Consider the following 14487-nt stretch of genomic DNA (forward strand, 5'->3'; position numbering starts at 1 on the left):
CCATGTAGGCCAGACCATGTAAGGACGAAAATTAATCCCTCAAATTAATTAGTGAAATAGTTGGGTTTTTACAACAATGGTTTCATGGTCAACATTAGACATTCAATCTAGGAATAGTGATTGGAGTCAAATTCCCCCATCTGCCGTTTTGGAATTCAAAATCATGTCCCTGGATGTTGTTCAGGGCCTCCGGATTACAAGTGCAGTGGCAACGCTACGACGCTACTGTCTCTCTCTTTATTTGGTCTATCTCATCATTTATTCTGTTTGGCATCACACTTTGATCCAGAACAACTGAATCTCTTATGTTGAACAACCTACTAACATAGTCAATTAACATGTCCCCACAATTGAACTCCTTTTATCACCAGTTCTAACCACGTTCCAACTATATTCACTTCATGCCTATAGTATTTAATTCCAAGAGGAATCGTTTGAGGTTGTCATTCGTCATGTCCCAAAGGAGACTCTTCAGTTTTTCATCCAATGCACTATTTCCAACCTCATTGTCAGCTGTTGCGGATTTCCCGCTCCGTCTGGGACCCGGCTGGTTCCCCTCCAAACCACTCCCCTTAACTTGATTTCCAGAAGAGCAGCTGGCAGAGAACAAGCTTGAAAAGTTAAATTTGAAGTGAATGGGAACACCTGCCTCATCTCTGCGGAAGTTAATTTCCGAGTTCTGAAGTGCTTCAAGTACAGCTGGTGTTTGACCATCACACGATGTGACCATGAACTGGGGAATGATTCTGCTATCCTCAAAATAAGGTTTAATATCATTGAGGTTTTCATGGTTCAGTAAAGAAACTGCTGACGATTTTGTCGTTATACACAGACATTTACACTGCCTAATACTGAGGTGCTTTGTGAACAATAATTTGAAGAGAGACAGTAAACCTTCCGCGAATTCGACAATGACCAGAGAATATGGGACTCGGAAACCCTCTTGGTGATTGATTTCGTATTGAATCATTGAATACTCATTTTCATACCCTGCACTCTGATTCTCAGAGCTGCTAACTATTTGGAACCTGATCTTATCCCTCCACTCCACACCTAGGATGTAATTGATCAGTCCATTGATTAGGTCATATTTCCCTGAATCCTTTTTCCCAGTGACAATGATGGTCCGAGAATTGGCCGAGTTCCTGGCTTCACCAAAGATACACTTTCTCCAGCACTTTAGAGGGCGTCTCAAGTTGGAGGTAACACTTCTAAGTATGCCAGACGGATCTGTAAACTCGTTGAATATAAAGAAAGGGACTTCATACTCATTCTCTAGTTCCTCTGTCAAGGGGAGCTGATAAATATCTGGGCACCCAGCATTTATCAGTTTGCTCATTTTGCGAACACGTTCTATCAATTGAGTTGGGACCCTTTCTCTAGAAGTTACAATAACCTTGTCCTGACTTGAAGTACCTACGCCTGCTTCTCCACAAACCGCGGACACGTGGACCCTGTAGGAAGTATCAGCGTCAAGATTGTCCAATGTACATGTACAAACCGGACCTTCATTTTTGTGCTCCGTCCATGAGTCCTGCTGGCTATTCTGTTTCTGATATTTGATTAAGTAGCATTCAATATTCACGCCATCACCGACCCGCACTGGAGGGGTCCAGGTAATAGTTAGTGATGTTGGTTGAACATTGGATACGGAAACCTCAGTCGGCGAAGCAGCAGGAAGAGTGAGGATACAGACAGTGGGATCGCTGAGCAAACCTACCCATGCCTTATAAATATAGGCCGACCTGAACTGGTACCGATGGTATGGTTGCAAACCAGATACTGTAAAGGTGTCAGTACTATCCCCCGTGTTCTCCACAGACCAATCCTCATCTTGGTCACACTTGTATTCTATCCGAAACATTAGCACTGGCTCAGCATTACCTACAGGGGCCTTGAGGTGTAACGTGACAGTGGAATCGCTTGTCCCTATAATCTGTGGTATCTCAGACTTCTGTGGTTTAAACACCTTATTTACCAACATTCCCTGTTCATATAGGAAAATTGATGCCCCAGTACAGCTTTTGTCATCTATTGAGACTATTGCAATCTTGCAGCTCTCAGCGCGCATATTTCCTCCACCAGACATGTTGGATTTGGCGAATTCGCCAAACAACCGCGCCAATTTCCTCATTTGTTGTGACACTGAAATGACATCGAACCAATCCTCACTCTGTTGAATTGTGTCACCTTGCAACGTGTGATCTGGCTCCATTGAAGTTTTTGAGCCCTTCAGGTAATTGCACAGTGCCTGTAAATATAGATCGTTTCCATACAGTGAAGTGAAGGTAAAACAGACAATGTTTTCAACCATTGGGTTCACCAATAAATTGTCCAACTGGTAGCTTGTCAGAATGTCCACTCCTCCCAACATAGCCAGATATGCGTTCACTGTGTTAATCTCCTTCTCTCTCTTCCGAATCCACGTTGTCAATGAATGGTTGTTGAATGGAGATCGCTCTTTCTTTGCCAATAGATCGGCCAGACTGCTTTCCCCCTGTCCTGTTCCACGGATGGCTGGCAGAATCTTTCCCAGATCTTTCTGAAATACAATTATGTATTCCATACACATCGCCTTGAAAGCTTGAATTTTTGTTTCTAACTCGGGGAATTCTTTGGCGGCTGTGCTCTTAATTAGATCATTGCATCTTATTTCTATGTCATGGAGCTGGTCCAGAAGCAGCTGGGAACGATTGACCAGGCCGATGCTGATCTCCCTCACTAGTTGGGCAGCTTTTGAATCTAGCATCTTAAGAGGATACAACCATACCCTGAGGGCCACAGCATTCTCCCCGTTTTCGCCCAATAATTTGGGGAGTGATGTGTAAACACGGAAAGCATCTTCATAGCTCACCGGATTACTGTCGAGTAGAAAATCCCCATGAAATGTACAATTGAACTTCTCAACAATTTTCTTTTCATTATCCGATAGTTTCAAAGAACCCTTTCCCTCGATGCTGATGAGTGGGATTTTTTTAATCATCACCACCAGATTGCCTTCAATTTCCTGCTTATTGTCGCTGGAAGAAAATTCTCGGTCGAAAACGAAGAAAGCCTGTGCGCCGTACATCACGGCCGTGACAACGTGAGTTGCTGAGCCCTGATCAAAGACATAGGGGTAAGTAATATTACTGGGTCCCAGTTGACTCATGGTTAACTGCTCGAAACGAGTTGTTGCTCGATAGTTGAGGGTGACTCGTGCTTGCTGCTTCGATTTCTTGCTATCATTCAGATATTTGGCAGAACCGCTCACCTCCACCAGACCCCCTAGAAAACTAGCCTTCAGTGAGGCTTCTACATCCAAACAGGACGCTTTCTCGTCCAAGGCATCTGAACAGATTATGTTAAAGTTTGTGTTAGGTTTAGGCTGAATGTCGAGGTTCTTCTGGAGCTCAATCAAATCCCACAAGGTGACACCTGAAACAATAGAAGAGAAAATAACAATAGAAATTGGCTGTGAAGCATTACTAATGGACGGTATTATTGAATGGATTGTACTGAGTGAGTACTAAACTAGCCAGCAGATGACATTGAGAGAATTGTGTCTTGAAAGTAGGCCCCTTCTGAGGGATTGATGAAGGAACAGCATTGAGGGTGTCATGCACGTCGGACTGGTCACTACTCGCAACAATATACACTGTCAGACCGCAATAGTATTGTGTTGCAATGTTGCGAGGTTGTACACTGGATTATTAAAATGTCAAGGAATAATACTTGGATGATAGGGTAGAGGTAGATAGATAGGGTAGAGGTAGAGAGATTCTTCCCGCTTAGAAAGGATAGCAGGTCTAGAGGGCACAACCTCAAAATAAGGGTGGGCAGTTTAGATCAGAGTTGAGGAGGAACTTCTTCACTCAAAGGGTGGAGAGTCTCTGGAAATCTCTGCCTGTTGAAGTGGTGGAGGCTACCTCGCTGAATATATTTAAGTCACAGGTGGATGGGTTTCTGATAGGGGAATTAAGGGTTATGGGGAGAAAGTGGGGAAGTGGAACTGATCCACTACAGATCAGCCATGATCTTATTGAATGGCGGAGCAGGCTCGAAGGGCTAGATGGCCTACTCCTGCTCTTGTTTTTTTTATGTTCTTATGTTCTTATGATCTGAACTGGCTACTGTCAATAGTTAGAAGTGCAGCACTTGGAGTGAAATTATTGAGGGAGTGCAATTTTTCATTCTTGTGGATAACATTTCCTGGATGATAGTAACTGATGTTTTTTAGTTTATTTATGTCTTCATAAATGATAAACATGTTCAAAGTGAGAAACAGCTACAGCTAAAAAATTATGACACCAAATGGAAGTATCTCCCCAGATAACAGGATTGAAATTTCTGCTATTAGATGGGTAAGAGCAGACGGGTAAGTGGACACATAAAGGAAGACTTACAAAATACTGCAGAAGAATGAAGTGCTTAAGACTGGGGATTGGTAAGTGAAGTAGATTTAAGATTGATTTATTTTTAAAATCGAGTCAAGTTTGCATTTGGCATTAAAATTAACTTCAACAGTTAATTGTAGTTCTTTTTTTGCCAAATCTTGGTGAACAATCAATGATCGGAGAGCAGTGGTTGACTCAGTTTAATGGAATTTAAGGAATTAGAAATACAGGAGGTTCAGCAGATGCACAAACAAATTGCACAAAGCTGACAGTTTAATAATGCGTGCAATAAGTGCCTAACTCTAGAAATTTCCTAAGTGGTGCAGGAGGTGCAGTGGGGATGGAGTCTGTCATGACATTTCGCAAATTAAGAGCGACCCAAGAAATGGAGTGAAAGCAAATTAGAAGCGACAGCTAAAACCCAGAGACAATAACTCGGTGAAAATTAATGGCTTAGTGAGATTAATATTTATCTTCTCTGAAACCTTAGGCATTATTTCAAACCGGTGCTGGAGTGGTTAAAGCGTTGTATTAAATTTATGACATGGTTACTTAAAACGCCACAATATTAACATGGGAAATCCTTGAGTGAAATTTCTAAAATAAGAACATATTTAATTAAGTGAACGTATTAAAGATGACTGGCAGCTGATGCGTTGCAGCCACAGCTTGCAGATTGAGAGAGTGTTATTCAGTGCTGTATGATTTTGCAACTCAACTCAGAACTGATGGAATGTAGAACAAATAGTAGACAGTGCGATGCATCATGGAGTGGCAAAGCTACCTGAACACTTCGTTCCTGGAGCAGTTACAACCCTTATGTAATGTAAATCAGATTATTCTGTGGGACTGGAGAGTGTGGCTTCATAGAATCATATATCTAGATTCATAGATCATAGAACCCTACAGTGCAGAAAGAGGCTCTTCGGCCCATCAAGTCTGCACCGAACACAATCCCACCCAGGCCCTACCCCCATACCCCTACATACAACACCCATTAATCCCTCTAACCTACACTCCCCTAGACACTAAGGGGCAACGTCTTAGCATGGCCAATCAACCTAACCCGCACATCTTTGGACTGTGGGAGGAAACCGGAGCACCTGGAGGAAACCCACGCAGACACAAGGAGAATGTGCAAACTCCACACAGACAGTGACCCGAGCCGGGAATCGAACCCAGGTCCCTGGAGCTGTGAAGCAGCAGTGCTAACCACTGTGCTACCATGCCGCCTCATTCAAAAATTAGAAATCGATAATCTCCAGGCCTTGCAATTGTTGGAGACGATTGGATGTCTTGCAGTTTACGGGATGAGAGAAGGACCCATAGGGAGAAGCAAACTGACCTCAGTACCATTGGCAGGGCTCTATTCAAGTATGGACGTTACATTAATTGTAGCTGTGTTCGGGCACAGGAGTGTAATTGGGGGGATTGCTATTGTTCTCTGCAAGAACAAATGAGTTGTCTGTGTTTGTCCGGTGTCAGCGTTAAAGGCTGGAAACGAAGCTGGGATGGGAAAAGACTCATCCAGTTTTCGGGGTCCACGTGACCATCAATATCATAGATATAACTAATCAAGGGATACTACTGATCGAATATGGGCAGCTTGGGAATAAATTAGAAATCACAACCATAAAGGTAGAATCTCTGGATTACAACCTTATCCAAAAGCAAATTGCCATAGGATTAAAGAATGCAACCCAAGGCCCAGCCCTTGTTGTGGGAGAAATGGATTTTGATTCAGAGTGCACTGGCACAAATATTGCTGACTGAAGAATCTGCCCAGTTATATCGACCTTCATCCAAACCATGCTAAGAAAAACGACCTTGCAAATAATGCCATGGGCACTATAGAGAATTATAAACTAAATGGTATAATAGGAGTAGGTTTTTATAAAGGAAAGTTTGAAAGTTTAGAGAACAAGGAGAAACCATAGCGCAGGACTGAGATAGGTGGGATGACAACCAAAGCAAGGGAAGGTGTGAAGATTTTAAAACATTGACAATATACAAGCACATAATTTCAGAACGTTATTAGGTGATAAAATGAAACAGAATGAAGTGTTTTTTTGTAATGCATACACCATTTTTAACAACGTTGATGAGTTGATAGACAAATAGAAACAAATTAATAAGAATGAATAACCATGAACAAAGAACAAAAACAGGCCCTTCGGCCCAATGAGCCCGCGCCACCATTTTAACACTACCAGTCCCCCCCTCCACCCATGGCCCTTATCTATTGTTTTATGGGAAACCACACTGGGGGAAACTAATTTAGGGACAATTTATTACTTCCAATCAGCCTAATAGCACATCTTTGGGGTGTGGGAGGAAACCAGAGCACCCGGAGAAAACCCACACAAGCACGGGGAGAATGCACAAACTCCCACAGACACTGGCCCAAATCCATGTGTCTGCACAGCAAACAGCGATAGTCACTGAGCTGTCGTCTTGCCCAGTATCTGGTCCAGTTTAGGCACACACTAACGACATGAAGCACTAGGCTACTCTCGAACAATCAAGAGCAGCCCCAGTACGACCCATCACATGTATGCCCCTCATTGGACAACACGGCGGACCGACTTAAAACCTGTGAATGAAGAGAGAAAAAACATTATTATCATACCATATCCATTTACCTTACCAGGGACGCCCCAATGCTGATGACCCTTATTTAAAACAATCTCCTATATCCACCCATCTCCACCCCACTCTTGTGCCTGTCTAAGTTACTCCTAAACAACTCTAACGTGCTTGCCTCCACCACCTTACTTGGCAGAGCATTCCATATCCCCACTACCCTCTGTGTGAAAAACCTCCCTCGAATATCTGTGTTATACCTCTCCCCCCTCACCTTAAGCCCATGGCCCCTCGTACTGTGTGTCTCTAACATAGGAAATAGCTTACCTCTGTTTATCTATGCCCTTCATAATCTTATATACCTCTATTAGATCCCCCCTCAGTCGCCGTCTTTCAAGGGAAAACAGCCCCAATTTGTTCAATCTTTCCTCATAACCCAGTCCTTCCATACCAGGCAACATCCTGGTAAACCTCCTCTGCACTCTCTCCAGAGTCTCCACGTCCTTCCGGTAGTAAGGCGACCAGAACTGGATGCAGTACTCCAAATGCAGTCTAACCAACGTTCTATACAACTGCAACATTAGACTCCAGCTCTTATATTCTATACCCCTTCCTATAAAGGCTAACATACCATAGGCTTTACTCACAACCTTCTCCACTTGTACTGCCACCTTCAAAGACTTGTGCACTTGCATCCCCAGGTCTCGCTGCGATTTTATACTCCTTATGGGCTTATCCTTTATCATATAACTCCCCCCTACATTATTCCGGTCAAAATGCATCACCTCACATTTATCCGGATTAAACTCCATTTGCCATATGTCTGCCCAATATACCAGCCTGTCAATATCCCGTTGTATTGCCAGACACTGCTCCTCACTGCCTGCCAATCCAGCCATCTTGGTGTCATCTGCAAATTTGCTGATCACACCACTTACTCCCTCTTCCAAGTCATTTATATATACTACAAAGAGAAGAGGTCCCAGTACTGAGCCCTGCGGCACACCACTAGTGACAGACCTCCAGCTAGAAAAGGACACCTCCACTACTACTCTCTGTCTCCTCTTTGCAAGCCAGTTCTCAACCCATCTAGATACCTGGCCACGTATCCCATGAGCCTTAATCTTTTCTACCAACCTACCATGAGGGACTTTGGTTGAAAATTAACCATGCCTAGAACTTGAATATTCAAGGATATTTAACATTTCTGCTCAGTAGGCAGAAAGTAAAATGAAGCGATATAGCTACTATATCACAAATTAAATGAGTATCATCATGAGAAGTGGTCATAGCTCAAAGGGTGTAGAACTGCTACAAATGTAGAAATAGTTTGGGTGGAGATAAGAAATAATGAGGGAGAATGCTCACTGATGGTGACAGTTTCTGGTCCCGTTGGCAGTAACTGCATTGCAGTACAGAATATCAAGGAATGATGTGATCTTGAAAGAAATGTGCTGTATAATCACAATGAATTCAAACATTCATGTACCATAGATAAGGCTCATTGAGAAAGTTAGCTTGAAGGATGAATTTATTAAATGCATCAATCATCGTTTCACCTTAGAACAACTCATTATCAACTCAATTGGAGAACAATCTATTTTAGATCTGTGCAATGAGACAGAGTTAATTAACGACCTCATAGAAAAATACGTCGTTGACATAGAAGTGATAATAATATGATCGAATTGTACATCCAACTGTCAAAGGAGGCTTGGTAACTTATCTCCAGACCCTTTCCAAAACACCCCACATCCATTCGCAAAGAGTGTCCACAATCTACAAGGCACAAGTTAAGAGTATAATGTGATGTTCTTCAATTCTCTAGATGACTTCAGCTCCATCTAAATTCAAGAAAGTTTGGCACTATTCAAGACAATGCAGCCCGTTTGATCAGCAGCCCGCCTACTAGTTTCAACATTCAGTCCTTCCATCTCTGACAGCAGGGTGTACTATTTAAATATACACAGCAGGAACTCACCAAGACATTGCCATGAGTGATCATCGCCCACCATTTACAACTGAAATATTCAACCGATTAACAGAGTGGGAAATCCACCACCACTTCATTTCAGCTCTATTCAAAATCAAATGGAAAGCAGGTCTGACAACAATAAATCGAACAAATACTGTACGGACATACACATACTGATCCCCGAGTAGAGAAATACACCGACTGAAGGAACGGGAAGTAGGCCAGGCCACAATTTAGTATCGCCCTGCGCCCAAACTTCTCTTCCGATAGCAAAAAACGAACCTGAAGCATGAGGTAACAATAAATGCGATTGCATATCTCAAGGTAAAAGCTAACATTTCACTCTGATGAGACTGGCAAACTATTTCCAGTGTTAGCATTGCAAAGCGAGAAACGATACAAACCTTTATGCTCTCACCTAAATCTGCCCATGTGGCAATCTGGGATTTTCATGGAAAAACTGTCATCTCATTTCTACAGTTCTACAAGCAAATATACTGGCATATACTGTCGGTGTCTACAGATAATGAAAAAAAAACTGTTCTCTCTCAATGGGCGGCTGAACAGGACAATGGATCTCATCAGTTGCACATAATACAGAACGACTTTCACTCCGAAAGGTCCAATTGTTCCCAACAATCGAAATGAAACAACAGAAGAATGCAAGCCAAAAACTAGAGGCATGCGAATGATACTCTCCGGATAGAACTCTCCGGATAGAAAATATTACCCACTCAATGGGGTGACACAGGGCACAGTGGTTAGCACTGCTGCCTCACAACAACAGGAACACAATTTTGATTCCCAGTCTGGGTCACTTTCTGTGCAGAGTCCGCACATTCTCCCCATGTCTGCATGAGATTCCTCCGGTGTTCCGGTTTCTTTCCACAGCCCGAAGACGTGCTGCTTAGATGGATTAGCCATGTTAAATTCTCCCTCAGTGTATCCGAACAGACACCTGAGTGTAGCGACTGGGGCACTTTCACAGTAAATTCATTGCAATGTTAATGTCAGCCTACTTGTGACACCAATGTATCAACTTTCAACTTAAAAAAAACACAGTAAATAAAAATCCACAGAAGTATCATTCAGAGATTGATGGATTTAACGACATTGTATGCAAAGCATGTGCAGGAACTGACGAGAATAAGAAACAGTTTGGAAAGCATGGGGCTCGTGGAGCGATAGGGGGTAAGTGGCATAATCTGGTTACATATGATAGCGCATTTAAATATGCCTTATGTACATTGTGATGAAATAGTTCGGGATTGAAATACAGAGAAGTAGTAACATTTATGCCCGGCTTGCCGTAGTCATGTGACCTCTATCATGCGGCCGAGAGCCCGGGGTTGGCTCTGTTATAAGCAGTTCGACCCAGTACATTTTTTACTGGAAGCACAACATTCTTTGAGCTCGTAGCAGGGATGGATAAGGGAAATTACGGAGAAAAGTTCATGGTGGATGTGCAAAGAGGACAGTTTGGGGAAGGCGATAGATGAAATGAGGGAGTATTAGGCTAAAAGGGGCGGATGAACTGGGAGCTACGGTTATGGGAACATGTGGGGTGAAGGTGAGGGGGGGCGGTGGAGAGGGAAGTAGCAATGTAGAAAGTTTTAAAGTTTATTATTAGTGTAGGTTTACATTAACACAACAGTGAAGTTTCTGTAAGAATCTGCGAGTCGCCACACTTGGTGCCTGTTCGGGTACATGACGGAGAATTTAGTATGGACAAAACACCTAGCAACACGTCTGTCAGAGTCTGGGAGCAAACCGGAGCATCTGGAGGAAACCCACACAGGTACGTGTAAACTGTGCAGACTCCGCACAGACAGTGCCTAAGCCAGGAATTCAACCTGGTCCTGCTATCAGCAAGCAGTGCTAATCTCTGTAATGAGCGAAACACTCGTTGAGAAAGGGTTAAGTGAAAGAGAATCATCTTTTCCAAGAGTGGAGGGAGCGGGGAGAAGCGGCCGTTGTGGAACGGATGGACTGAATCTAATTTACTATTGTCACGCTTCGGAGTTCATATCTGTTTTCATTTTTGTGCGCAATTGAACAGCGCCATATTTGTTACAGGCAGCTGCGTGTTATGTCAGGAAAAAGTCTGACAACACCAGGTTTAAGTCCAACCAATTTATTTGATAGTACGCTCACTAGCTTTCGGGGTTAGCCCCTTTGTCAGGTCTGGCCAGAACTCTCCATTCACCTGACGAAGGGGCTAACCCCGAAAGCTAGTGAGTTTACTATCAAATAAATCGGTTGGACTTAAACCTGGTGTTGTCAGACTTCTTAGTGTGTTTACCCCAGTCCAACGCCATCACATCCACATCGTGTTATGTCAGGACCAGGTTTAAGTCCAACCGATTTATTTGATAGTAAACTCACTAGCTTTCGGGTTAGCCCCTTCGTCAGGTGAATGGAACTCTCCATGGACCAGGTTGAATTCCTGGCTTAGGCCACTGTCTGTGCGGAGTCTGCACAGTTTACACGTGCCTGTGTGGGTTTCCTCCAGATGCTCCGGTTTGCTCCCAGACTCTGACAGACGTGTTGCTAGGTGTTTTGTCCATACTAAATTCTCCGTCATGTACCTGAACAGGCACCAAGTGTGGCGACTCGCAGATTCTTACAGAAACTTCATTGTTGTGTTAATGTAAACATACACTAATAATAAACTTTAAAACTTTCTACATGGAACTCTCCATTCACCTAACGAAGGGGCTAACCCGAAAGCTAGTGAGTTTACTATCAAATAAATCGGTTGGACTGAAACCTGGTGTTGTCAGACTTTTTACTGTGTTTACCCCAGTCCAACGCCGGCATATCCACATCATAGAACATAGAACACTACAGCACAAACAGGCCCTTCGGCCAACGAATTGCGCCGATCACATCAACACCTACCAATCTATAGACCTATCTATAACCCCCAATCCCATTAAACCCCATATACTCATCCAGAAGTCTTTTAAAAGACCCCAGCGAGTTCGCCTCCACCACCACTGACGGCAGCCGATTCCATTCACTCACCACCCTCTGAGTGAAAAACTTACCCCTAACATCACTTCTGTACTTTCCTCCCCGCACCTTAAATCTGTGTCCTCTCGTAGCGACCATTTCAACCCGGGGAAATAGCCTCTGAGAATCCACCCTATCTATTCCTCTCAACATTTTATAAACTTCTATCAGATCGCCTCTCAACCTTCGTCTCTCCAGGGAAAAGAGTCCCAGCTCCCTCAACCTAACTTCATAAGGCATGCCTCCCAGTCCAGGCAACATCCTTGTAAATCTCCTCTGTACCCTTTCAATAGCTTCTACGTCTTTCCTATAATGAGGCGACCAGAACTATGCACAGTACTCCAAATGAGGCCTGACAAGGGTCTTATAAAGTTGCAGCATTACCTCCCAACTCCTAAACTCAATCCCTCGATTAATGAAGGCCAGTACACCATACGCCTTCTTGACCACCTCCTCCACCTGCGAGGCCGATTTAAGAGTCCTGTGGACCCGGACCCCAAGATCCTTCTGCTGTTCAACACTACTAAGACTCTTGCCCTTGATAGTGTACTCGTTCATCCCGTTGGTTCTGCCAAAATGGACGACTACACATTTATCCGCGTTGAAGTCCATCTGCCACTTCTCCGCCCAGTCCTGCATCCTATTTATGTCCTGCTGCAATTTTTGACATCCTTCCAGACCATCCACAACACCACCGACCTTCGTGTTATGTCAGGGGCAGTGGGGTCGGCACTCACACTGGCGCAGCACTCACTGCATTTGCAAGTGGGTGAGTGCTCCGCTATCTAGTGGTTTCCTTGCCAATCAGCGCTGAATTCCAATTTTCTCTTCTGATTCTCACGAGCGACTGATCTAATTCTCATTGACTGTTGGTTGCACTTACGCCCTCATCTCTTCTCATCTTCGCATTTCCACCCTTAATGTCAATTTCCATTCTTTTGAGTTCCCTGCTCTGTCTCTCATTTCCATCCATTCTCCAGAAAACCTCAGCTCCTGTTCTTTTACATAATAACAACATTACCAATTATTCACAAATCCTCCGAAGCTGCCCTGAAGCCAGAAGTAACAATGGGATATCCCAGTATGTTCTGGACTTCATTGGAGTTAAATCATGTCTGATGTTGGTATCATTTCTTGGATGGATGGCGTCGTCTGGAATTATATTTGTTTTGCATCTTGGGCAATTATTGTCGTTATGACATGTACGGAAACAACATTTACTAGTGGATGACATTGGCTTTATATTTTGGGCAATATTTAAGATATATCGCGAAGACGTTTTGTGATATATCTTCAGTGGTATTGGGATTATTTGCTGAATTATGTTGAGGTTATTTCCTGTTTGACCTTAGCATTACCTGGGATGAAAGTGTCACTCCGTCGATCATATAACATCCCTATGCGAAGGGGCCTTCCAAGAGTTGGCATTTCGAATATGTCATTGCTTCCTTCAGCCATTGTAGCAGAGCTGTTCACTGAAATGAAGAAAAAATATTGACTCTCACCCTTACAATTCAATGACTGTATAAAAAAAAACAGTTGTGAGGTGTATGATTGCTCTGAATTAACTAAAACAAACATTACCATGCTGTTGAACCATCACAGACACACAAAATTGTTACGCTGCAAAGGAGACCATTTCGCCTGTTGTGTCTTCACTGGTCCTCTAAACGAACAGCATGACTTCATGTGATCCCCTGCCTTTCACACTACCTGTGCACATTGTTTCAAATAATCATCTCATGTGCTCTTGAATATCTCGATGGCACCTGTTTCACACAGTCGTCCAGGCCGTGTACTCCAGAAAAGGTCCACACATTGTGTGAAAATGGTTTTCTTTTCTCCCACCACATTTGCTTCTTTTGAGTGTATGAAGGCTTGTTTCTTTGAGCAACATGCCATGAAGCCAACCACAGAATTGGCTATTTTAGATTTAGCATTACGCGGCGTGGAAGGATTGATAAATACTCTGGTAGACAATGTTCCTCTTGGAAAGAGTGATCATTACATCCCAGAGTTTCAGTCTATGATAGAAAGAGTGAAGATAGTGACGCATGCTAGAACTTTAGCATGGGGCAAAGGTACAGCTCTGAGGCAGGAGTTGGCCATCATGGACTAAGCAAGAATATTAAAGGGCAGGACAATGGCCAGGGACAATGGGCACAACATCAATTTAAACATTTTTACATACCTCACAATATCAGCAGTGAATTCAGCAAGCAGTTTACTCCTCCCTTACATTCCCCCCCACAACCTTTACCTACCTCCACTCTCCCGCCACCCCCACCTCCCCCCCACCCCACTTCTCATGCGTAACGTCACGGAGGTGTCATTTAAAGCTGCTACATAAAAGTCTGCCCTTGACGTGCCAGTAGTGAAATGGACAGAGGAACGAATTTCCATCAAGCTTCAGTCCATGGAGTACGGGAAGGGGAGAATGGGAAAACTAGAGATACCTAAACACTGAAAGTTGCCGGGTGAGTTGGTGGACTTGCATGGACGCTGCATTTTATTTGGGCTGGGGCGGGAGGAGGGGCC

General features: G+C 43.6%; 1 protein-coding gene across 1 annotated transcript; it reads right to left on the minus strand.

The window, feature by feature from the left end:
• Positions 1 to 394: 394 nt before the first annotated feature.
• Positions 395 to 13676, minus strand: LOC145351620 (uncharacterized). Its single transcript, XM_080201193.1, has 2 exons — positions 13308 to 13676; positions 395 to 3417 (listed from the first exon to the last, which is right to left on the minus strand). The coding sequence occupies exons 1-2, from the start codon at positions 13534 to 13536 to the stop codon at positions 395 to 397; spliced, it is 3252 nt and encodes a 1083-aa protein (XP_080057319.1). The 5' UTR covers positions 13537 to 13676.
• Between the last annotated feature and the right edge of the window lie 811 nt (positions 13677 to 14487).

Source organism: Carcharhinus amblyrhynchos, chromosome 13 (genome assembly GCF_965287045.1).
Source record: "Carcharhinus amblyrhynchos chromosome 13, sCarAmb.v2.hapA, whole genome shotgun sequence".
Classification (NCBI taxonomy): Eukaryota; Metazoa; Chordata; class Chondrichthyes; order Carcharhiniformes; family Carcharhinidae; genus Carcharhinus; species Carcharhinus amblyrhynchos.